Source organism: Salminus brasiliensis, chromosome 1 (genome assembly GCF_030463535.1).
Source record: "Salminus brasiliensis chromosome 1, fSalBra1.hap2, whole genome shotgun sequence".
In the NCBI taxonomy this organism is placed as follows: domain Eukaryota; kingdom Metazoa; phylum Chordata; class Actinopteri; order Characiformes; family Bryconidae; genus Salminus; species Salminus brasiliensis.
Genome location: NC_132878.1, coordinates 74,838,668 through 74,864,521, shown reverse-complemented (window position 1 = coordinate 74,864,521; position 25,854 = coordinate 74,838,668). Strand labels below are relative to the sequence as shown.

The following is a 25,854-nucleotide window of genomic DNA, read 5'->3' as shown; positions in this document are numbered from 1 at the left end:
GAGAGGCCATTTGATATTACTGTTCTACAGTGTCCCAGCCTGCAGAGACATCTGAATGAGTGGACTGGTTTGTTTGAGTGGGGAATGGGAATCTTGCTCTCCGTCATGTAGAAATGACAGAAAATTTGAGCAGCCTGCGGAAGATCATGTCTTTTTTTAAAAAGGAAAATATGACAAAACTGCAGAGGCTTCACATTTCTCTGTTTCTTGGATTGTCAATACAGTGACAAGTAACGACAAGAAAAATGCAGGGTTGTTTACTTGTTCAATGATTTAATGATTCTCTGCTGACCCAATCCCTTGCCATTGACGTTCATGTCACCCTACATGGGTTTCTGACAGTATTTCATCCCAGTCAGATATACACTGTGTGCTTTGCCAGCATTCTGATTGCATTTCAGGCTGTAGATTGCTGAAAGGCTTCTCTGAAAATGGAAAGCTGCAGTTAATCTAAGCTTCTATAAGTATCACCAGACCAGACCAAAAAAAAGCTCTCTGGGAGATGGGTGGTCTACCGTTGCTTTTAATATGACACTGTTGAAACATTGACTTTAACATGAATGCTTGCTTTGTTATAGGGAGTGGAGCCACAGCAGTTGTCCAGGCGGCCTACTGCGTCCCCAGGAAGGAAAAGGTTGCTATCAAACGCATCAACCTGGAGAAATGCCAGACCAGCATGGATGAACTCCTGGTAATGAAACAGTTACACACTTAAACAGCTGCCTGACTTGTTGTTTCTTTTTTCCAAATTTAATAAGCATATAATCTGGGTGCTTGCTTTCACCCTTAATAACAATCCCAGGATCTACAGGTGGGTCTTGACATATGTTAAATCATTCCATACCTTAGAAATAAGTCGATGTGTAGTCACTGTGGTCACTGAACAATAAACCAATAATGGGTTAAAGGGCCCATATTCCACATTTGTCATACATTTAATTAACAGGATGTCATTCACATACTTTTTTTTTGCATTACCTTTTTGTTACTGTGTCTTTAACTCCTTTACACAGCAAGGCTCATCGCACATTAAGGGGTATTATTCGGTCACAGAGGACTTCTGTACAAATTAATGGGGCTATTCCTTGGCAGTACTGAAAAGGTGGCTAAACTGAAGAGCATATTTTCTGACCTCACAAAACGGTGCATTTAAAAGGGCCTTCTTACAAGCTTTCAACAAGCACTGTATTGACTGGTCAGTGTATATTATGTTACTCTTATGCTAAAAGGCATTAAGACATATCTGAAACTTCATTCTGTTATTTGGAGGTGATGGAAAAGAGGGCTAAAAAACTGTCCAAGGTGAGTTTCTAAGATCTTGTGGTGGAACACATGTGGAACCTGTCCAGCAGGATTTAACCCGTATAAGTCTTCTACAACAAGCACCGCATGACTAAACCATCATTGTCATCGCCGGTCATCGCAGGCCTCACAGGAGAGGAACTGCCAAAGGCAAGGAACAAAGATCGACATTGTAGAAGTGTCATTTGTCTCCTGACAGCTACTCATTAAATCATTTTCCCCTGCTGAGAGAGAGGATGCTGTGCTCTTCTCATAAAGCTGGTTTAGAGTATATGTAGAAATTCTCACTCCACGTCTAAGAAGCTAAACCAGCTCTGACATGCGACTCTCCTAGATTCTAATCCTCGTACAGACTTGCTGCTTCCTGCTCTGTGAGCTTCATTTTTCATGTTTGCAAGGAGCTCAGGAGGTCATACGCTGGTTGTAAATGTAACTTTCCGCCTTTGTCCGTGTGATCCCTAATGTCAGCTGCCTCTTTGATCCTTTGGTTTTGGGGAATGCCGCTGATTGCGTTGTTCAGGAAAGTCATTAGCTTGTGTCCATGATCTGCAGGTTCTCTGAGAAACGGGGGAAACGGAGTAACCAGTGCTGCTGGGCTTATTAATAACATTCACTACATTTTCAGTTTGTTTTACATGTCAAGGTTTGAAATGATATTTAAGTAGATTTAATGAACCCATGGTTCCTTATGGGAACAGAATGTCTTTCAAACCTGACCTAGCTTGTTTTGATAGAATTTGAGAATAAATGAATTTACGACAGTGTTTTCATTCAGTAGTACTAAAACGTAAAATCAATACCAGTACTGTAGCAGAACAGGGTAACGCATTGTCCAATGAGAGGCTCTCAATTTATTATGTCTGAGCAACGAACAGTACATTTAACAGACTGGAGCCAATTCTGTGGATTACAGTGTTTCCTTTAAATGTTTTACAGGTCAGGCAGTAGGTCTTTCCAAGGTACCAGTGTTACTAGGTGTTAAAAGGTGAAAATGTTTCAGTAACGCATCAGTTTAACAACATGCCCCAGAATACATTGGACAACACATTTTATTATTCAAAAAGGCAAAATAGGATTTTGTGTCCAGTTAGGTGTAAACCAGCCGAAAAACTTGCAGAATAAGATGTGGCGTAAATGTCATGTAAAACCCAAGGGTCATGCTGCAACCCCCCCCCCCCCCATTTTTTTGTTGTTAAAACACAATGAGCCACAACCTGAACATGCATTATCTAAAAGATGAAGTCCTTCAGGTTTGTTGCTTTAAAAGTGTTTAGTCGGTGTCCTGAAGGTACGGTGTTAAACACTATTTGCGTGATAACGGAATAAACCACAGTCTGTTTTCAGGCCTGCGCAGACTGAGAAATCCGAGAATGGTCCAGAGCACACTTTTACAGAGAAATTTCTACTGGGCTGAAGAATAATTAGTCTAAATGAGCGAAATGGAATACAGTTTTAATTGCCAGGAAAGCCCCAAAAGCTTTGGCGATTAGTCCTTTAAGAATGCTGTTGGACGTCGACGGTTTCTAGTTGATAAAACCACAAAGTGGAAATAAAACTGGCTCAAGTTTCATGCTTATGATTTGGACCCTGTGCCACAAACCGCTAGATCACATTGCTAGAGTGGATCTGTGCCAGACTCTAGATCAAACTCGGGGGTGTATTGCATCTTTAAATTTAAAATGAGAGAATTTTACTTTGACTACATGTGCATTGCTCATAAATAAACATTCAGCACTATGAAACACATGCTGTCCTACCAGTTACGTGCTAAGCCCTTTTCACACTTAAAACTGGGTACATTCGCATACCTTTGCCGCTAATGTCAAGCGTATGCTTGTAGCTGTTAAGCAGCATTTTACTGTTCACATTTCCTGTCAAAGTCCTGTTGAACCGTTTGAACTGTTTTAGTTCTGAAAATTAGACTATAAAAGCAAAACCACCATGCAGACATTTGGTTTTGCCATTTTGCTGCTGCGTTGCAAAGGAGCAGTTTTTTTCCATCTTCCTTTGAATTTCCTAGGAAAAATGGAGATATGTGGTTGTTGACAGACTACGTATTAGTTTGGGGTTAACCTAATAGCTCATCATGGTTAGTGCTTTATAAAATCACAGTAATGCAATAATCATGTTGAACGATCTAATAAACTGAAAATATTTCACATTCTGGTAGTATTCCATACCATAACGCACTAGATTATATCATAAGCTGTCTGGTAGGTCCCACGGACTAAATTGAGAAATACTGTTATAAACAATATATGACCTAGTGGTGTTCTCAGTATATTGAGGGGGGGTAAAATTGAGGAGCGTAATCTGCGGCCACCTAGCAGTAAGAGCTTTCTTCTGTAAAACTGAGCTGTTTTGGTGGGATGAATTGGAAGAAGGATCAGAGATTCTTCTTTCCACGTGGACACTTGGCCCACATGGAAAGTTAACCCTGTTGTGTAGGTATGTGGGTTTCTTTTCTGAGAAAAGACTTTGCCTCTATGACCTGCAGAGCAACCTCAGGAAGCGTTAAATTAAACACAGATTGCCCCTAAAATGAGCTGGATCTGCAGTCAGCTATACGAGCAAGCATTCCACATTCAGGGGAGAACCTTGAGGAAATTCTTCCATGAGGTACAGCCGATTGCATCCAAGATGCAAGCCATTTATCCCAGTTCTGCTCAGTATAATCTCAGTCGATTGGTGTTGTCATAGATCCTAAATATCCTAGGGACAATTTGAATCCGCATTCACGAGTGGGCTCAGCTCCATTAGCGGAGAACTTAGAATTTCGAGTGATATTGTGACCTAGGGAGGTTTTTCTTCTCTCACACAGCCAAAGGCTCCAGACGAACAATGATGTAATGGTGTGTCCATAGTGGCCCCTCTGTGTTTCATCACAGCATCCATGTGACACAATGTTCCCCGGGTGTTCTCAAGACACGTGACCGCTCTGATAATACTTCGTCTGATGAAATTGCTTGCATGTTAAAAGCACCGCTTGACTGCACGGAAACTGTGGATTCTGAGCAGAATTCCTCGTCGTGGCAGATGTTACTGGAAGAAAGAGCTCTGTCTGCGGCAGGCCCGGAATAGCTTAGCCTATATTCCTGAGTCATTCACTAATCAGAATTCATTTGCCTCGCCCTGTCTCAGCTCTCAGCTTTCGTTTCGGAACTGCTGAATATTAAAATCCACGCGGTTGAGCTGCCGAGATCCTAGCCTTTGTTCGTTCTGCCCCACCCCCACACCATGCCTCTGAGGAGCGCTTCTCCCCTATATTGACGACCCTCTTGTGAAGTGAATCAGCAGAATGTCTTTCAGCCCAGCGTTGCCTCCGGAACCGTATCTGCTTTGATCTGTTGGGACGTCCCGGTACTGAATTGGACACTTTTTTTTGTTTTGTTTTGTTTTTTTGTCTGGTTTGAGGCGCTTTTTGCCTTTTGTTGGATGCCAAGCAGCACGAGGGGTGGGTGGGGCACCGGAGGTGGCAGCTGCCACAGAAGCCTGTTCCAGTATGTCATCCTGCTGCCCACGACTGCCCAGCCACAGGGTTCAGGCCTGGTGCAGAGTCGTGCGGTTGTGTTTTGGCAGCATCCTCTCTAGGAAAATTGATCCCTTTTTGTGTTTTCAGCTGAAAATAATGACACGTCAGGCATCAGTGTAGGCAGAAAAGTACTATTCCTGTCTCTTTCAAGCAGAAGGTTTTAGAATACCGTAAATACCTGTTGTAAACTAATGGCAAAACATGTAACCTCAGCTTGCAGGTATTACATGCTTCATAGAGACCCTGTCTACTTTCTGATGCCTGTAAATAACTATTCAAATGGAAACTCCCACTTCTTCTCTTCTGGATTTACACGCTAACCTGGCCACACCCTCACCACCCAGATTGCCAATCATTGTTCATCTTTACCACGTGTCATTTTCATCTGATCTAAATGACCTCCTTCCCACATATTTTTCACTTCCTATAATGGCCCATTTTTCTTCACTACTCATTTCTCAACACTGATTAGCAGCATGGCATCTTGTTGGTAGTTACTTGGTAAACAACTGCTAAACATCAGTGTATTATTATTATTTTTCTTGACAACCAGTGTTCATTGTGGTACATGAGGATTTTTTGGAATTTCTCAAGACCTGTCGACTGAATACAACTACTCCTACAAAATCATCCATGATGAAATTGACGGGAATTTTATTTATTTATTTTTTTTGGGGGGGGGGGGGGGTTATACAGTGGGGGAAAAAAGTATTTAGTCAGTTACCAATTGTGGAAGTTCTCCCACTTAAAAAGATGAGAGAGGCCTGTAATTGACATCATAGGTAGACCCCAAGTATGAGAGACAAAATGAGAAAAAAAAATCTGAAAATCACATTGTCTGACTTTTAAAGAATTTACTTGCAAATAACGGTGGAAAATAAGTATTTGGTCAGTAACAAAAGTTCATCTCAATACTTTGTTATATATCCTTTGTTGGCAATGACAGAGGTTAAGCGCTACACAGACTTTGAACTCCCTCCAAAGGTTTTCTATGGGGTTGAGATCTGGAGACTGGCTAGGCCACTCCAGGACCTTGAAATGCTTCTTACAACGCCAGTCCTTTACATTTACATTTACGGCATTTAGCTGACGCTCTTATCCAGAGCGACTTACATGGTTACTGGTATTACAGAGGTGGGCCAATGTAGTGTTAGGAGTCTTGCCCAAGGACTCTTATTGGTGTAGCGCAGCATGGCCACCCAGACTGGGAATCGAACCCCAGTCTCCCACATGGTGTAATAGCTCACTGGTAGGTAGTGGTGTTATCTGTTGCGCCACACCAACCACACCATCCTTTGTTGCCCTGGCAGTGTGCTTGGAATCATTGTCATGCTGAAAGACCCAGCCATGTTTCATCTTCAATGCCCTTGCTGATGGAAGGAGGTTTGCACTCAAAATCTCATAATACATGGCCCCATTCATTCTTTCGTGTACACGGACCAGTCGTCCTAGTCCCTTTGCAGAGAAACCCGAAAGCATGATGTTGCCACCCCCATGCTTCACAGTTGTTATGGTGTTCTTTGGATGCAACTCAGCATTCACTCTCCTCCAAACACAACGTGTTGTGTTTGTACCAAACAGCTCTACTTTGGTTTCATCTGACCATAAGACATTCTCCCAATACTCTTCCGGAACATCCAAATGCTCTCTAGCAAACTTCAGACGCGGCCGGATAGGTACTGGCTTAAGCAGGGGAACACGTCTGGGCACTGCAAGATCTGAGTCCCTGGCGGCGTAGTGTGTTACTGACGGTTGCCTTTGTAACGTTGGTCCCAGCTTTCTGCAAGTCATTCACTAGGTTCCCTCGTGTGGTTCTGGGATTTTTGCTCACCGTTCTTGCGATCATTTTGACCCCACGGGCTGAGATCTTGCGTGGAGCCCCTGATCGAGGGAGATTAGCAGTGGTCTTGTAGGTCTCCCATTTTCTGATTATTGCTCCCACAGTAGATTTCTTCACACCAAGCTGCTTGCCTATTGCAGATTCAGTCTTCCCAGCCTGGTGCAGGTCTACAATTTTGTTTCTGGTGTCCTTCGACAGCTCTTTCGTCTCCACTCCATAGTGGAGTTTGGAGTGTGACTGTTTGAGGTTGTGGGCAGCTGTCTTTTATACTGTTAACGAGTTCAAACAGGTGCCATTAATACAGGTAATGAGTGAAGGACAGAGAAGCCTCTTAAAGAAGTTACAGGTCTGTGACAGCCAGAATTCTTGCTTGTTTGTAGGTGACCAAATACTTATTTTCTACCATTATTGGCAAATAAAGTCTTTAAAAATCAGACAATGTGATTTTCAGAATTTCTTTTTCTCATTTTGTCTCTCATAGTTGAGGTCTACCTATGATGTCAATTACAGGCCTCTCTCATTTTTAAGTGGGAGAACTTGCACAATTGGTGACTGACTAAATACGTTTTTCCCCCCTATACATAGAAAAGGTCTGAATTATTCATGAATCTGTGCAAATGACACATTTATCTACGTCCAATTGAGCATGAACATGAACTGGTGTCCTTCAGAAAGCACAGGCATATTGTGTCTCAGGCAGGGAGCAGAGCAGAACCTGACTGTAATCATGGTGAGCACCATATGATGCCTCAAATCGCATTCTACCCCCCTCCAGGGGGTCAGCTGAGCAAGCCTGACTAGCAAGCAAATCTGTGCTCAGTCACTCTTTAGCATTTTTTTGCAGCCTTTGCAGGCCGGATTTCACACAGTGACCCATTTCAACCATAAAGGCACCATCTGAAAGCATGTCTCTGTCACTTACACATACAGCTCTGCTACTCAACAGACCATGAAGTGCAGAGAGACGTGGCCCTTTTTCAGAACGGGCAGTGGGCTTCCTCATGCCTTGTCCTTAAGTGAACATCAAGAAATGTGTTGTTTACCCGCCCGTAAAATGCCCAATTGTTCCTCTGCCTCTGTTACTGTCCAAACCAGTGACCAAGCAGAGGTTTGACGTGCCAAACCTGCGGACGCGGAGACCCCACAGGTAGCCCTGCAGATACATTCCTCTCTTTGGCCTCAAATGGATTTAATTATGGAACAATTCAATCAGTTCCAGTCTGTCAGCTCGTCTGTCCCTGCACAAGCTATCCCTCCATGATATCGGTGTGTAGAGCGAGAGGCAGAGAGAGCGAGAGAAAAATAACAATCACAGCTCCAGGCATCAGGCTGGGCCCGAAATACATCCACTGACTCGCGGTTCCTTTCCACTCCCAGAGCAGTGGAAGCAGAGGGTCATCCCCACTCGACTGACCAAATTTGACCCCGGACAAAGCTGAGCATTGGGCAGCTGGAAGAACGCTTCTTTCCCCTCTGCTTTCCGAGAACAATGTGCATGGTATTGTGGCTCTTTTGTTGGACTGTTACGCTGGTGTAAAACTATCCACAACCTTTGTTAGTAGAAGAGGCCTCTTTCCTCTTCGCTCGAGGACATTTCTCCCTGCCTGCCTGAATTCCCCCTGCCTCACTTACTAGCGTGAATCACTACCACTCGAAGCGGAATTGTAAGGTTCTGTCAAACTGTTCTCTCTTAGTTCTGCTTGTCTTTTTACACCATCTGGCCATTGTTAAACAGACCAAACCCTAGCCTCGAGGCTTCTCTCCCTAGATTTTGTATTCTACAGAGATCCAAATATTTTAAGAGTATTCTAACGTGAGTGCGAGGTTGAGAAACTGTGTTTACTTAAGTAAAGCTTGAAAATGCAGGGACTCAACTCCTTATATTTAGGCATGTTGCACTTCAGAACAGCTAGTTTCACCAGAACCAGTCGGTTCTTCCAGCACCTTTTCCTTTAACATCGTAGCGACTAACCTGCTGCTGTTTCATCAAATACTTTCCTGTTAATGGGACTATTCATGACCCCCACACCTGTCGAAATCCTATATCCTTGGGCTCCTAGGATATTCAGGCTTGTGCAGGTTGGAACATGTGCAGGGTGTCATCTCCTACAAGGCTAAAAGTCAGATCAGTGTTGCAGGTTAGGATTTTTAACCTTTGTAAGGACTTCTACATTCCAAGCTGTTCATATGCCCTCCTGTCCATTGCTGTGTAAAACCCATTAAGTGAGCAATTCATTGGTTATTTTATTGGTTTCATCCCAATGGGCAAAGGAAAACGAGTCTTCTCAACAAAAGTGCTTTGGGGGAGCAGTTTCTGCCAGCTGATCATCACGAGAGGAGCTCGTTATTAATCTGCAAGTATTTTTGGTCCAATCCAGATTTCGGGTTCTGTTCTTTCCAACTTCTGTGCCATGTAATTTGTATTTGCCTCATGCTCTGTGCTTTTTAACAGCATTTCCTATTGGCAAGCAGAATTGTTTGTGGACAGCAAAGTCTTTAATGGCTGGTTCAATATTAATGATTCTGTTGTAATTGTACAACTCTAAGCGTTCCAAATATTTCGTGGAGAATTAGCTTTGGCAGTCAGTTCAGGAATTCATAGCTAGCTGTTGGCTGTAGCTAGTCCAATGCTTGCTTTTTGTGATTAGAGAATCAAGGAGCAATATAGTAGCTCATACGTGAGGTGTATTACAAGAGCTTGTGTGGTGTGCTTTTTTTGCTTTTTGTTTTTAATTACAAATTTAATTTAATGAATATATTTTTTTTTGTGTTCCGTTGGATTGAACAACGTGCACAAGCAAAAGGCTAATGCTACATTTGATGTGCTGTCAACACAAAGTTTCCCTTATCGTCAGAAGATCGAGAGATTGTTTTTGATTGGTAGGATGGGGTCGGCAGGATGGCCCTCCCATTTGTGTGTGATGCTAGCCAGTGTTCAGCTGTATACTAATGTGGAATTGGCAACAGATAGGTACACTGGCTTCACTAGACTCTAAGGAATCACATTCTAGCCTTCACCCCCCCAGCATTGGTAGCTTTGTGTGATTTTTAAGGAGGCCTAGTTAGTGGGTAGGCATTGGCAATAATGAAATTGGTCAGGAAATTGGGCAGCCCTCCTTTCCCAACTAAAAAATTAAGTGCACATAGTTGGATGGTGTTTAAGATATTCCTGGCAAGCTCATTGCAGATATATCATCAAATTGCTCATCTCTCAGACCAAGACATTTGAGAGTACCTTCTTTATTAGTTATAGAGAATTGTTTTTAATGTCTCTAAGGGTTGAAGGATATATTCTAAGTCTTTCATGAAGCGATGATGTCTTTCACTTGCGTGTTTAGACCAGTCAGGAGTATTTTAACCACCAGCAGATAGAAATCTAATTTCAGAAGACTCTGATGGACTAATTCTTTCCAGACAAGTGATCTTTCAACCTACAACGGAAGCATCCAAATCGTGTTAGTTTAATTGACCTGCAGGGCGGTAAGGATATTCAGAAAGATTCTGTTAAGAGGTTCTGGCTGTTGAACACAGTGAGAGGGATTTGGGTTATGAGTTTGGGCCTGTAGTTCTAACATTACCTCAGTTCTCCCTAGTGTCGAGCACAAGCAGTCTGACACACACACAGCTTCAGTGCTGCACCTGGAGAAGAAGGAAGGAGGAAAAGAGGGCTGCCTTTATTTATGCTGTCAGCAAATGCATGCTGGCCTATTTTTCCTTTGAATGGTGCTGTCAACATGTCTTGCTAAATTTAACCAGAGCATGAGAAAGTCAAGACTTATTAGGGATGACTTTTTAAAATGTACTTTTTTAAATATATATTTTCATAAATTTACTTGGATTTACTGGGTTTTGTCATGTCGAATTTACGTATGATCTTATAAAACAAATAACTTTAGTTTTGTAATTGTTTTTTCTTTGAAAAGTAAGATATACATTTAGGCTATTTCATTTATGCAATGTTTAAAAAGGTTAAACGATTAATGGAAAAAAAAACCCACAGTATTTGGCCTGCAGCTACATGTTGTAGTGCGTATTTGTGTGTGTGTATATGTGTGTGTGTGTGTGTGTGTGTGTGTGTGTGTGTGTGTGTGTGTGTGTGTGTGTATGTATATATATGTACACACACACCGCCACATAATCTGACTAGAACATCTCTGACAACAGTGTGTATGTGTGTATGTATATATATATATATATATATATATATATATATATATATATATATACAGTGAGTCCAAGAAGTATTTGATCCCTTGCTGATTTTCTTCGTTGGCCCACTAATAAAGACATGATCATTCTATACTTTTAATGGTAGATGTATTCTTACATGGAGAGACAGAATATTAAAAAGAAAATCCAGAAAATAAATCTAAGGAATATATATTAATTGATTTGTATTTCATGGAGTGAAATAAGTATTTGATCCCTTAGTATTCATTAGCAGTTCTGGCTTTTACAGACCAGTTAGACACTCCCAATCAACTTGTTACCTGACCTGAAGCCACCTGTTCTCACTAATCACTTGTGTGAAAAACACCTGTCCACAGAATCAGACAGATCACACAGATTTCAAGTCTCCAACATGGGTAAAACCAAAGAGCTGTCACAGGACCTCAGAGTCAGAATTGTTGACCTTCACAAAGCTGGAATGGGCTACAAAAAGATTAGTAAGGTGTTGGATGTGAAAGTAACAACTATTGGTGCAATTATCAGAAAGTTTAAAGAGTATAACATGACAATCAACAGACCTCGGCCCGGTGCTCCAAAGAAGATTTCGCCTCGTGGGGTGGCAATGATGCTGAGAACAGTCAGAAATCGTCCTGCAACCACTCGGCAGGAGTTAGCAAATGACCTGAAGGCAGCTGGGACCACAGTTTGCAAGGAAACAATTGGCAACACTTTGCGCAACAATGGATTCACATCCTGCAGTGCCCGAAAGGTACCCCTGCTGAAGAGAGCACATGTGGAGGCGCGCCTCAAGTATGCCAATGATCATTTGAAAGATGAACCAAGTTATTGGGAGAAGGTTTTGTGGTCAGACGAGACCAAAATTGAACTTTTTGGCCTCAACTCCACCCGCCATGTGTGGAGGAAGAAAAATGCTGCCTATGACCCCAAGAACACTGTGCCCACCGTCAAGCATGGAGGTGGAAGCATAATGTTTTGGGGGTGTTTCTCTGCCAAGGGTACAGGGCTACTTCACCGCATCACTGGGAAGATGGATGGAGCCATGTACCGCACAATCCTGAGGGACAACCTCCTCCCCTCTGCCAGGGATCTGAAAATGGGCCGTGGTTGGGTCTTCCAACATGATAACGACCCTAAACATACAGCAAAGGCAACAAAGGATTGGCTCAAGAAAAATCACATTAAGGTCATGGAGTGGCCCAGCCAGTCGCCAGACCTCAATCCGATCGAAAATCTATGGAGGGAGCTGAAGGTCAGAGTTGCCAAGCGACAGCCCACCAACCTTCATGATTTAGAGAGGATCTGCAAAGAAGAGTGGGCCAAAATTCCCCCTGGTGTGTGTGCTAAACTTGTGGTTAACTACAACAAACGTCTCACCGCTGTGCTTGCAAACAAAGGCTTTGCCACTAAGTATTGAGTGTGTTTGGCAAGAGGGATCAAATACTTATTTTCCTCATTGAAATACAAATTAATTAAAATATATTCTTTAAAATTATATTCTGGATTTTTGTCTTGATATTCTGTCTCTCCATGTTAGAATATATCTACCATTAAAAGTGCAGAAGGATAGTGTCTTTATTAGTGGGCAAACAAAGAAAATCAGCAAGGGATCAAATACTTCTTGGACTCACTGTATATATATATATATATATATATATATATATATATATATATATAATACGGTTTAATAATATGTACACTAATGTGACTCAGGACCCACCTTACACTGAACCTGGCTATTGATTTTTGCATTACATGTAAGGATGTCCCATATACAAAGGATTGCAATCAGGGTTAATCCAGGCATTTTTAGACATTGGCGGTTAGCTATCTTTTAAGCTCATTAAGATCTGTTTGACCTGTTAAAAATAAGATTTGTTTTCACTTGAATGTGCTGCATTTACACCACGTTCATAGAACAGAGCGATCTCCACAAACTGCACTAGTGAGCTACTGTTTCTGAAGTGAACAGGGCTCTAAATATCTGCATTGTAGAACAGTTTTGAAATGAAAACTTACCCATTTTTTCTGAATGTTTCAATCCACCTTAAATATACAGTTGCCAGAATTGACTGCTTCACTGTTTCAGGTGAAACAGAAAATTCCAAAAAGAAGCTGACGAATAAGAAGCTTTATTGTCGCAGCTGTGTTTGTTTACAATGTTACTGTTGTCAGAGATGTTCTAGTCAGATTATGTGGCGGGGGCGGGGTTAAGTTACCAGAAGCATTGCTGGCAAAGCAAAATTAACATGACTGAGTTATCATGGATTGTAGATGTCACCCAGTTTGGGACATGCTATATGTTGTCGGCAGGCAAAAGTTGATTCTTTTCTACTTGTGAAATGATTAAATGGGTTAATGCTCGTTAAACGTGGGTAAACCAGCCACCTGTGCTCTTATTTTGCTCATTGTGTGTGTGTATGTGTGTGTGTGTGTGTGTGTGTGTGTGTGTGTGTGTGTGTGCGTGTGCGGTCATTTCTTATTCATTGGATTCTCCCTTCATGAATATTGAGTTTTAATAAAAGTCTGAACTGAACTAATTAATTCTGACTGCTGATGCTTTCTCTGTCTGCAGAAAGAGATTCAGGCCATGAGCCAGTGCCACCATCCCAACATTGTGTCATACTACACCTCCTTTGTAGTGAAGGACGAGCTGTGGTTGGTGATGAAGCTTCTCAGTGGTGGTAAGTTGGTACTCTGTTCGATCTGTTAATCATCATAATTTTTTTTTCTTTACTTTGTGTGTCTATATCTATCAACCTGTCTGTTGATCTGTCAGTAAATTACAGTACCAGCTTTGACAGATGTTTCAACTTGAGTCACTATTTTATCTTCAACTTGTTGCCAAGAGACATTTGGGGCTGTCCTGGTCACCTATAATCTCACTCTGAATATTTTTCTACTTTCTAAAAAAAGGAAAGGTTTTTAGGGCTGTATGGAGAATCATACCTTTTATTTATTTTTGTCCTTTATGTATATTGGGACTTCTTTTATCACATGATTGTTTTAGTGCTGGGAGGGTGAAGGCTAGCACAGGCATCCCCTGTGCTAGCTGTTGAACAACTGGACACGCTTGAAGGAGAACACGAAGTCTCAGTTCTGACGTGTCGCTTAACAGACACTCTCACTGTCTGACATCACGCTGAGTGATGGGATTGGGGCAGTGTACAGGGAGGTTGTGCTCTCTGGGACCCACAGCCAGAAAATGGCTGCGATATATAACCAGGGATCGAACCGGTGATCTTTCAGCGATTGCACATTGCATTTTTTGTGCAGTCCTACATCTCCTGCAGTGACTGTAATGCAGGCACTGTCAGTTTGGAGAGTGAGCTGTGAGGCTAGTAGCTGGGGTCTGCCAAAGGCTCCCTTACTGGGCTAATTATCAGGCTGAGGAAATAACAGGACAGAAACACACTGCTGCTGCTGCAGCAATTGCACACACACACACGCTTTGATGAAAGTGAGAGGTGACAGGAAAAGGAAGCTCATTAGTATTGCACTTGTGTAGCATGAGAAGATCTCCAGTGTCTGTTGTTGTTATTGTAAGTTAGCATTTTGAGTTTCTGTTATCTGCAGCATCTCTGCACACCCTTACTTGCCCAGAATAGCCGTGCATGCAGATGCCCGGTGTAGATTGCAAAGCGGTTGAGCTGAGGAACGGGGAACCCTAGAAATCACACAGTCATAGTGATGGCTGTTCATTTACATATCCTAACGGCAAGAAACTACTCCTTCTGTGCAGACTGTTTGCATGAGCGGTTGGTATAGCGTTGTGGACAACATCACTGCTTACTCTCTGGAAGGTCCAGGTTTCCATGAGATTTAGTCAAGCATAGTACAACACACTACAACAGTAAGGTCTTGTAGGGCTGTCATTATAAGTTCAGAAATGGAATAGTTGATGAATTAATTGGGAATAAAAAGAATGTTCCATTATTTATATCTACACTCTAGGCAAAAGGGCGGTGTGTGTGTGTGTGTGTGTGTGTGTGTGTGTGTGTGTGTGTGTGTGTGTGTGTGTGTGTGTGTGTGTGTGTATATATATATGAAATATATACACATATTTGAAAAGAACCTCACATCTAGAATTATTTGTCATAATTTGTTATATATTTGTTCCTATATAAAACCATCTACGAAAGAACAGTTTAACCATCTAAACAACTCCACTAAGTCGATTTGCTCTTTAAAAATGTTTGGCAAGTTAAACGAGTCATTTCTAGTGAAGGTCATGTTAGTTTGCTACACGCATGCATCATGCTAAAAAGGAGTTTGTTTGAATGTATTTTTATCTTCAGCCCACCTAGTCTCCGCAAGACGCCAATAATCTAACTGCCCAAGCCCGCCTCTTTCAGCTCCCCGAGACTGGCGGTACCCACCCACTCTAACTTGCAATCTGTTGGCTGTTTGCTTGCTGTGACTGCAGTGCTACAAATGTGATCCTGCCTACCAGGTACTTTGCAAATCACATGGGGCCTGCAGACAAACCTTCCTTGTGCAGACCTCTAGTTTAAACCTTATGCTTCATATTTATGCTTGAGACTCAACGTTTACTTAGAAAAACGCCTTTCGGTGAAGTTGGGAATCCTTATTTTCTTTGCATTTTAAAAAGCAGTGTATGAATATTTTACATTCAAACAACCGAGGCTAAGATTCACATGTCTTATGAGATCCCTACCATGTTAACACCTGGTATTTACAGCCGTCTTGAATGGTCCGATTACTGAGGCGTAAAGCCGTTTACAATGCTTCCATGTGCCTTGGACGTATCTCCATTTTCCAGTTAAGATGGGACTGGAGAAGGTGTACTGCACACCTTGGCTACGCCGAAAAAGATTTGCAAAGCAGCTGTTTTGGATTCTTCTGTGATGAATCTGGGCCGAGGACAACATCTGAGCTCTTAATCGTTCATGCTATAATGTGTCCCATGTGTCATGTGGTCATATGTGTCCCACACCACCAACGAAGATTGTTTAAGTTATCAGATCAGGGGTGTTGAACTCCCCCTGATTGTAATAAATTTACTTACCGTCTGATCAGCCAATACCTATGTTAATACTTCCAAAACCACCTTGAAAACCTCATCTACCGGCACATCACAGTTTGACCTCATGCAAGATGATTATTTGGACATCTGCACATGGTACCAGCACATGTTGCAAATGCATTATAGTCTATTTTATAGTCCTTTAGTGAGTAGTCCTTTTTTGCAGTGTCCAGATGAATAGTGTGTGACTAAGTCTAAAGCTCACCAGGTGTTCTGGCCTCTAGATCTTCATTATTATGCAATTGTCCCAGCACAGGTCAGCAGTCAGTAGAAACACAGTAGCATTAAAGGCATTGCAGCATGTGTTGGCAGATTTTTCTGCATCTCAGTGTGTGTCAGTAGGCTGTGTTCTGAAAGCCAGTTGTTTCTGAAACTGTTGTCTTTTGACCTCGATTTGAATGAAAAGAAAAGCCTTTTTACAAATCCACTGTGGTCCTCATAAGCGTATCTGAAGCGGCCATGTGGCAGCTTATAGAAAGTGTTTTCAGGTCAACCAGTGTGCTGGAATATTCACTGAATACAACCTTTCCTAAACTTCCCATTGTGTGAAGCTGCAAACTGAAGGTGTTGAGTTGAGAAAAGTTGATTAATGGGCTCTGAAGAGCAGTTTTGGCCCTTCATGGCAAGGTTGTTAATCTGTGCTATATGTGGGGTTGTCCTACATAATTAACATAATAAATAAATAAAGAATTTTAGTTGTCTAAATGTCTGTCCATTGTTATAAAAATGTCAGACAGACTACAAGCCCCACTGGGCCACAGGTTAAGCCACTGTTTATTGTGCTGTAGGCTCCCCAGGTTTAACTAGGCGGGCATAATGCAAAGTTATAGTCTACCTATTTAAAAAAAAATAAATAAATAAAACATTATATTCAGATCTAAATTGTTTGCTGGGAAAAATAGCTTAGCCAAAAATAGCTTTCTACCAAAATATGTTTAATATTTGACTCAGTTTAGATTTAGGGATGCTTACTTTGCTACCAAGCACTGGACTTAATGTAATCTTAATAAACATGCACCTTAAAAACATCTCTCTATCTACTTAAGACACATTTGGATCTTCACTTGTGTCAAACAGATAAAGTATGTAGTTTAGAACACAGCATGACTTGCTTTAATCCATTAAAAAACATCTGCTTCTCATAGTTGAGTGGTGGAGCAGCCATCTTCAGTAACTGGAACCCCTTTTACCTCTGCACGCTGTGGTGTCATTCCACACGTTGCAGTCCTGTTTGTAATGTTTGAATAAGTTCAGTCTTTGCCACTAAACCTAGTGTTTGTTAGCTATATTACCCTAGCAGCTCTACTAACACATGTCTTGGCTGATGGGTTGCGTCTAAGGCAAGTTATGTACCATACTTATTTCATTTTTGGGCCAAACTATTCCTTTTCAACTTCCACAGGACCTCCTGTGACCATAGTTCATGAGCGTAGCAGTGGCTGTTAGGCAGAGCATGACTTCACTTGGCTCTTTTCCCGTGGTCATAACCTACCGTTCAACACCCAGATGCTTCCTATGCTTTCCTCTTCCCTCCTGACCTTCTCTCCTTCACCGAGACACTGATCCTTCAGCAGTCACTGGCCTGGCACGCTTCTCTGCTCTTTGACCCAGTGGGTGTGTGTTAACTCACGGCTTCTATGCCAGCCCACAGCCTACAGGAAACCAGTCATGGCGGTTGCAGTGGCTTGCGGACAAAGAGCCTTTGCCTGCTGTGGAAGCAAGGGAATTGCTCGACAACATTTTCGTTAGGTGCTGAGAAAGAGTTCAGAGAAACCTCTATACTTCCAGATACTTCCAAGAGGGCCTGGAATTGAGTGTTTGGATTAGAATCGAGCTTGTCCATCAAATTGTAGACTTGAATGCTGCGAGTTGGACTGAGCTTGAGTCGGCGCCCCGTCTGCCAGCTAGCTCAGTAGGGGGCTTTACATACACACAGCAATCCAGATTAGTCTGCATTCTTGGCTGTCAGCGTAAATGCAAATCTAATTTTCGACATGCACGTCTCTCCCCTCCCACCCCATCACTCACTCGCCAGCTTCATCATCTCTTTCTTCTTGTGAAGCTAGAGTTTGACATGTTGGGGCAAACTAGCATACCCCCCCCCTTTTTTTTTTTTCCAATGTACCTCTCCATGTTCCACTCACAGCCGTGCTTGTTTTTTCTTTATTGGGTACCATATGTAATGATTATACAGTTTTTTTTTTATTTTATTTATTTATTTATTTATTTATTTATTTATTTATTTTTGCTTAGCTTTTTTTTTTTGTTGTTCAATTTGCCAACATCTGATTGGTATAAAGTATGGTTTTCTGGTTTGCACATTTAATTAACATTGGTAACAAGTTAATAAGTTAACATTGAAGTCTTCAAAATGTACTGCAGCATGTTGAAATCTGCTTTACTGGCATTTCCCCCCACTACTCTAGCCTGTAACGCAGGGTGAGCTTATGGAACAGACATATGTAATCTGCCCTAATGGTGTGACTTTGACCGCGCATGAAATAGATCACTTTAATATAATTTAATTCACTCCATATTTAGGAGGAGACCAGACCTGTGTTGTGTACCAGTTCCAGTTCCTTTTGGAGTGGATTGCGATTATTCTCAGCCTTCTGTATCGCCTGCAACTGTAGTTATGTAAGAGCACATGGGGCATAGGGTTCATAGCACTAAGAATCCTGAGCCATTCTGTTGAGCATCAACGAGATTGTAACCCAGGGCAGAAAATAATGGACTGAATGTATGCGATCAGAGAAGTGGTAAGTGGCATACCCCATCAACCTGACCTTTTAAGCCTCAAATCTCCTCTCTGCCTCGGATTTTCCTCAGGGTGTGTGGTACTGTGTCTGGATAGTTATGCTTGACTCAATCCCGAGAGAGCCTCCGTGACCCCCCTGCACTCTGAAATGAATCTGTTATTGATCGGACGGGAGATGGAGAGCATCCTGAAGCAGAGTGCCAATAAAGATCCTCGTGGTGCGGGCCTGGCGTCTTGCCCTGGCCACACTGAGATAAATCGAATGGGCTCACTGCCCATTCCAGCACAGGCATGTCCCCGGACCTCCAGGAGTCCTTATGTCTTCATACAGAAAACCTTATTGCAGCATTTTTTTAGCTTTTTTTTTTTTTTGAGACCTGCACCAGTTTCCTCGTTCTCAGAATTCCAAATTGGACATATTTCTTTTTTCCCCCTCTCCCCTCTGACATGCAAATTGTTCCTGAGGGAAGAAGCAGGAGTAGGGCTGTTTCTCTGAAATTTCACAAGGATGGAAATTACTGTGCTGCTGTTGGGCATCTTTTATCTGAACAGAGGCGCTTTTGTTTAGCTGAGGCCTGTCTGGAATCTGCTCCTTTTGGTTTCTTGAACCTGTGTTTAGTAACTATGGGCATGGGTTTATGTATGACTGAAATGTTGACTATATTGACTTTAATAAGGCATAAGCTGTTGACCATAAGCTGTGGTGTAGATGTGCAGATATGTTGCATGATGGGTTGTTGCTGTTCATGTTGACAAATTCTGGCTGGTCTCCCTCTGCGTACCATCAGACCCCTGCATCTGATCCAGAATGCAGCGGCACGGGTCGTCTTCAATGTCCCTAAATTCAGCCATGTCACTCCACTGCTGCGTTCTCTTCACTGGCTTCCTGTAGCTGCTTCCCGCATCAGATTCAAAACCCTGACTCTGGCCTACAAAGCCAAGAATGGACCAGCCCCTCCGTACTTGATGGCAATGGTCAAAAGCCGATCCGCACCAAGAGCCCTTCGAGCTTCAAGTACGGCTCGGCTCGACCCACCCTCCCTTAAGATCCATGGAAGACAAGCGTCCAGGCTTTTTTCCGTCCTGGCAACAAAATGGTGGATCTTCTCCTGAGTGTCCGAACAGCAGGGTCGCTCGCTGTCTTCAAACCCAGGCTGAAGACCCACTTCTCTCGAGAGTACTTGGGTGAAGAGTAGAATATTGTGGTCTCCGTATTGACTTAGTCTATTCAAACTAGCTGAGTTTTTTCTTGGGTAAATAGCAAAGCACTTATGTAAGTCGCTCTGGATAAGAGCATCTGCTAAATGCCCTAAATGTAAATATATATATATGTCCAGTGAGTACCTTTTTGGTTTAATTACTGGGTCTTTTTTAGGTATAATGCATTTACTAGAGATGAGCATGTGTATTTGAACTAGTTCGGTTAGCTGGTAGAGTGTTATTGGATGCATGTAAAACTAGAGATGTCCCGATCTAATATCCTGATTTAATCCTGGTGCATTTTGATGAATTGACAGGTGATGATGGTTGAGTTCTGGTACTCTGTGATTGTAGCAAGGAGTAATCTACAGATTCCACCAACAGCCAATAAATGCTTACAGCTGGAAAGATGGAAGAAATTAGATGTTTGTGTTTCATAAATAATTTCTACCTTTTCTCATACTTTAGATTTAAACAGGCTTTTCTCCTTGCTGTGCTTTTAAGACCAATTTAAAGATAAAAAGTTCTCCATTCTGATTGGCTGTCCTGTATTTTGCCTCGTTTAAAAAGCACTCCTAAGACTTACAGTATGACTGGATGGATAGTTGATGGATAGAGATACCTAGAGCTTTACCTGACCTGTTGTAGAGGGGTCATGAACAAGCATATTCTCCAAGTGGTGTGTTCAGACGTTTAAGCAACCTGTGCATTCAGAATGCCCATGTCTTGCTTATTGCAGCAGTTCTGGCAGCATCTTGGCTTAGGGTGCTTATGTTAGCTTACTTGGTCTGTCTGGGACTATTCTCAGCCAACAGGATCTGGCTACCCTTCAGGCTCCACTTAAGATGCTACTAAGCAAAAGAAGACTCTCATAGTACAGTTTTATCTTTGGAATTTGCCCAAATAAAAAGGTCATGAGGGAAAATTGGGGTCAAATATGACATTTACCTTGGAGCGTTTGTGTTTATGACTGCAGTATATTTTTCCCTCAGGAAAAAAAAAATCTTGAGGGGAAGATATAAAACGATCATTCTGTGTTCTTGTTTTACTTCATCTAATTAAGAGATGCTTCTGTACAGACAGTGTTTCTTGGACAGCAGCCAGATAACCAGTGCATGTTGTAGATTGCACCGACCCTCACATTCAGCGCCAGAATCTATTTTGGGGTTGATATCAAGGTGTTGGGCTCCTGCAGCACACACGGCATCATGCTGAGCTGTGCTCGGTTTTAGTTTTGAATTGATATGATTGATATGATTTAATGTGTTGTGTTGATTTTGACCGAATGAGCCTTGCATAAAGATGAAGTAGCTTTAATTATAGTTTCTCAACTATGCAGCCGACCAAGCTGCCTTTTTCTTTGCCTTCCACTGTTTATATTGGAGCTAGGCATGGTGGATACATTTAATCTCATAGTTTTCAGATGTGGGTATCAAATAATATTTAAGAAGTTTCAGCATTCATGAAGTTAATGCTTTCTGTGTATTGTCGCTCTATGCTTCAAGTCTGTCCAACCCTGACATTGCTTATGAATGCATAATTTTAAATGTTAGACATTTCCAGGTTTCTATAAAGGCTTTTATCTATGTATTTGTGGTGCTGAAGTAATTTGTTTGTGATGCACACACCAGGTGATACTGATGCATACACTTTTATAAAGTTAGGAAACTGGGACTACATCAAAATATGGATAAAATCAAAGTCCTTATGGGCAAGTCTGTTCACTCAGCAGTAGGGCTGCAAAACTGACCTTTTAATAGCATTTTCCTGTGATATATATTGATATATTAAATATCTAAATAAATATAAATAAAATGCACTCTGTGGACCAGAGATTGGAGTGCAATAATTTATATTGGTAGATATAATATGCCTCCTGCAATGTGACTATTGCGCATGCCTACATTACGATCACAATGCGATAAATTGTGCAGCCCTACAGCCATTTTTGCAGTGCTGCCAGGAAGTTATTTCCAGTTATACATTCTCTGTGAATGTAGAGAGACCAAACTACTCCAAACTAAAGGTCAAATTACTGTTAACAAATACTGTTAACAACAACTGTCAAATTACTTAACCTGACAAAACCTCATGAATAGTTGACTCAATCATTTTCAAACGGACATGATTTTTCTGCTTGTTCTGGCTACTTTTCCGACCTCTATATCGAGGTAGGGGTTTCTCCACTTTTGACGTACTCTGTGTCAAAATATTGTTATATGTCATGTATTGTCAAGTCTCTAAGTATTGTGATGTTCTTGCCAGATTGCCCATCCCCTACTTTCTTGTCTTTCTGTCAGGCTCTGTGCTGGATGTCATCAAGCACATTATCTCAAGAGGGGAGCACAAGACCGGAGTGCTGGATGAGGCTAGTATAGCTACCATTTTAAAAGAAGTTCTACAAGGACTGGAGTACCTGCACAAAAACGGGCAGATTCACAGGTAAGAACGTCTTCAATGATCTAACAAACTTAATGGAGTAGGGTTGACTCTTCACAGTGGCCTGTGTAGGAGGGTTTGAGGGTGTCAAAAGCCCTCTTGGATTGGCTGGCAAGGAGGCCCCTTTTGAATTCCTCTTTTCCATTCTCCTGTGTACCTCCTAGCTCATTTATGTGCTTATCTAAATCAATCAGTGCGCTTATCTAAATCATGTGGCAGCAGTGCTATGCGTATGGTCATGTAGATACAGGCCAGCAGCCTTAGATAATGTTTACACCAACCATTAGAATGGCAGGGTCAAAAATGGACACCAACAGGATGAATCCATGGGGTCAACCTGCTATATGTCAACTGTCCAGGCAGGTGTAGGTGGTTTAATAATGTGGGGAATGTTTTCTGTGGCCCGATTTAATATCGGTTAATCATTGCTTAAATGCAGCAGCATATTTGAGTGTTGTTGCTGACCATGTATACATCCCTACACGGCCACAATTTCCCTATCTTCAAATGACTACTTCAGTTTCATCAACATGACAATGAGTTCAGTGTTCTTTAGTGACCTTCCCTGTCACCAGATCTGAATGCAGTAGAACACCTTTGGGATGTGGTTGAACGGGAGATTCAGAGCATTAAAATGCTCCTAAAACATCTGCAGGAATTGAGTGACTCAGTCATGTTAACATGAACACGAGTCTCAAAGGAATGTTTGTGGAATCCACAAGTTTTGAGTGCAAACAGAGGCCCTACCCAGTACTATAGTACTAAACTAAGTATAGTAATCAGTATAAGTATCTGTATTTTATACAGCTACCTGACTATTTAATTAAACAAGCAACACTGAGCTACATTTATTCACAATATATATAAGTATATACATTATATTTATATTCCAATAACCATGCTTCGTCCTAACATTTAAGCAAGACTTCCTCCAAGACTGCAGTAGAAGTTAATAGATGTTGCCTGGAATGCTGCCATATGTGTCTAAACTGTATAGTGTAGCAGTGTGTATCCACATATGGGGGAAGTGCTTACCAACACAGTATCCTTTATGTTAAACTCAATTCCATGATCTATAACCAACCCAAAGCTAACTGTACTTGGCAAACTACATTACAAGGCGCGTAAGCCTCACAAGACTGATTATAGTAATGGGTTTATTATTTGTGCACAGTCTAGATGCTGTGGTGCAGTGTGAGCTCAGCAGTTTCAAAGCTGATAGCTTTAGTGAGTCTAAAGGCATTCCTCCCTCATGGAGAAAAGGGGAAGGATGACACTTAGCTAATCGATCGGGTGTTTGCACAGATGAATCACTGAAATACCTTTTTCAACAAAGATGGACATCACATTTCCATTAACCTCAACCTGCAGATAAGTAGTGCTGCAGAAGTCCAGTCTCCAGTAATGGGCCTCTTAAGAAGTTATTGTGAGCATAAGCATAGGACACATCAGTCAAGGTTTCATCCTGCAGACACATGAATGGTAGTCCCAGGTACCTAGAACAGTCATCCAAAAGAATGAATATGTTAAAAATTATTATATACATTTATTCAAATACAACTTGAAGAACCCCTAAACGTAACTTCTGTCATGACCCAGTAACCTTCTCTTTTGTGTACAGTGTTGTTGAGAGCCTTAAGACTGTAGCTTTAGCATTAGCTAGAGACCCAGTAATTGACTGTTACACTATTTGGATGCTTTTGCCTGTATTTTTAGTAGGGCTGTTAACAAAGGTGGCCTTTGTTAAGTCCAAGTCTTTAAGGGGCTGAGACAGACTTAAGACCAAGGCTAGAGGAGGACCAGACCAAGTTCTAAGGATGCTGGGTCAATAGCAGAGTATTTAACTGCTTTCAATTTCTTATTTTCTTCCAGTTGTTTGAGGAAGGCCTTTAAAAGTCAGCACTATTCCAACAGATTTATTAGGGCAGACAGTTTACCCACAGTATTCTAGTTATTGCTTTTGTTTTTGCTGTGCAGTTAAAATGGATTTTAGAGTTACATCATGAATTACTTGTATACATTTTGTACCGAGTCTGCCCGTCTGGCTCTTGAATTGTTTGTGACCTTCAGTTGCAGTGACATTCCATTCAGTTAAAAAATCTCTCCGCTTATAGACACTCCAACTAATGCAGTGATTTTGTCTTCTTGGTGGTAGCTAAGAGAGAGTGAGTACATTTTATTTTGTTAGTTTAGCTCTAGCAAGACTAATGACTACAACCATGACCAGTCTAAAAAACAAATGCAGTTGAGACTAAGACTAGAGCACTACAGCACCAAACATTGGCAACGTAGCCTTGTAAAAATACAGTGATCTGTTAATGATCCTGTAAATGCTTCTAGGAGACCCCTACTGCCAGAAAACTAGTAGATTAAAGCCAGTGGACTATTTAAAGCTTGGAGGTTATGTAGACTAATTAATTAAAGACTGTGGCAATTAATTTGAAAGCTCTTTACCCAATGAAATGCTGACCACTGACCTATACCATCTGTTTTCAGCACTATTTTTGTAACATCAGTAGAACACTCCAAAGGTGATGGTTTGATGGAGCATGTAGAGCCTACGTCTGAAAGCTTGGATCAAACTCATTCTTTTTGTTTTACCAGTGAAGCCATTCATCTTGAAGATATCTGTGACCACTTAATTAATGAATTTCAGGGATTTCGTGAAATCTCTGTATTTTATTTTCATTTTTACATATATTTTTATATATTTATGTATATTTTATTTATTTAAGTACTGCTGTCTGGGTAAAACTGGGTCCTTGGGTACCACAATTTCGTTCCACCCCATGTACCACATGTGATGCGAATGACAATAAAGTCTCCTTGAATCCTTGAATCCTTGAAATACACTGAGGACTGTACTTTTTCCCATACTGTAGACCAAGTCTAGAGAACCTTCTCAGTGTTTTTATCACACTGCGACTTTGTACTGTACGACTATCCGAGCTTCCGTTCCAGCCTCCTTTGAGCGCTCCCTGTTCAAATCATCCCCAGTGTGATCTCTTTAATATTAATCGCTTTCTTTTCATTTCTTGTTTTCCACTGTATAGAGCAGTTAAAGCTGGCCGTGTCAATAATTCATGGTCTTTTAGCTTGGTTAAGTACCTGTGACTTGCTAGCATGCGGCTCAGAATCTTAATCAGGGAGAGCTCATCACTTTGCCATTGTGTTAGGGGAAAAATTCCTGGAAGAGCGAAATAAATAAATAAATAAAAACAAGGCAGCCTTTTATATTTATGCTATGTTTTGCTTTATGCATTATTGATTCAGTGCAAACTAATGATCTGAACACACCTAGTCATGTAAAGTACTTTGGGCTTTTGGAAACCCAGAGGCAAGATGTGCTATAAAAGATCACCGCTGTAGAGGGTATGCCTTGATGTCACGTTCCTGCTGAAACACGCCCCTCTTTAGTCAGACTGGGTGGCAAAACATTCTGCAACACGGCTGCAGCATTTATTAACTAGCAAAGCGGGAATGAAACGTGATTATCTGTTGAAGTTAAAGACAGTTGGACCCGATAGCGATTCATCCAAATTACTAAA

General features: G+C 41.6%; 1 protein-coding gene across 3 annotated transcripts in view; it reads left to right on the top strand.

The window, feature by feature from the left end:
• oxsr1b (oxidative stress responsive kinase 1b) overlaps positions 1-25,854 on the top strand; it is a 69,203-nt gene that overhangs the window by 14,632 nt on the left and 28,717 nt on the right. For all 3 annotated transcript variants that reach the window (XM_072688858.1, XM_072688855.1, XM_072688856.1), the window contains exons 2-4: positions 579-691; positions 13,438-13,546; positions 22,168-22,309. In XM_072688858.1, the coding sequence (XP_072544959.1) occupies positions 579-691; positions 13,438-13,546; positions 22,168-22,309 (364 nt within the window). The remainder of the gene's footprint in view (positions 1-578; positions 692-13,437; positions 13,547-22,167; positions 22,310-25,854) is intronic.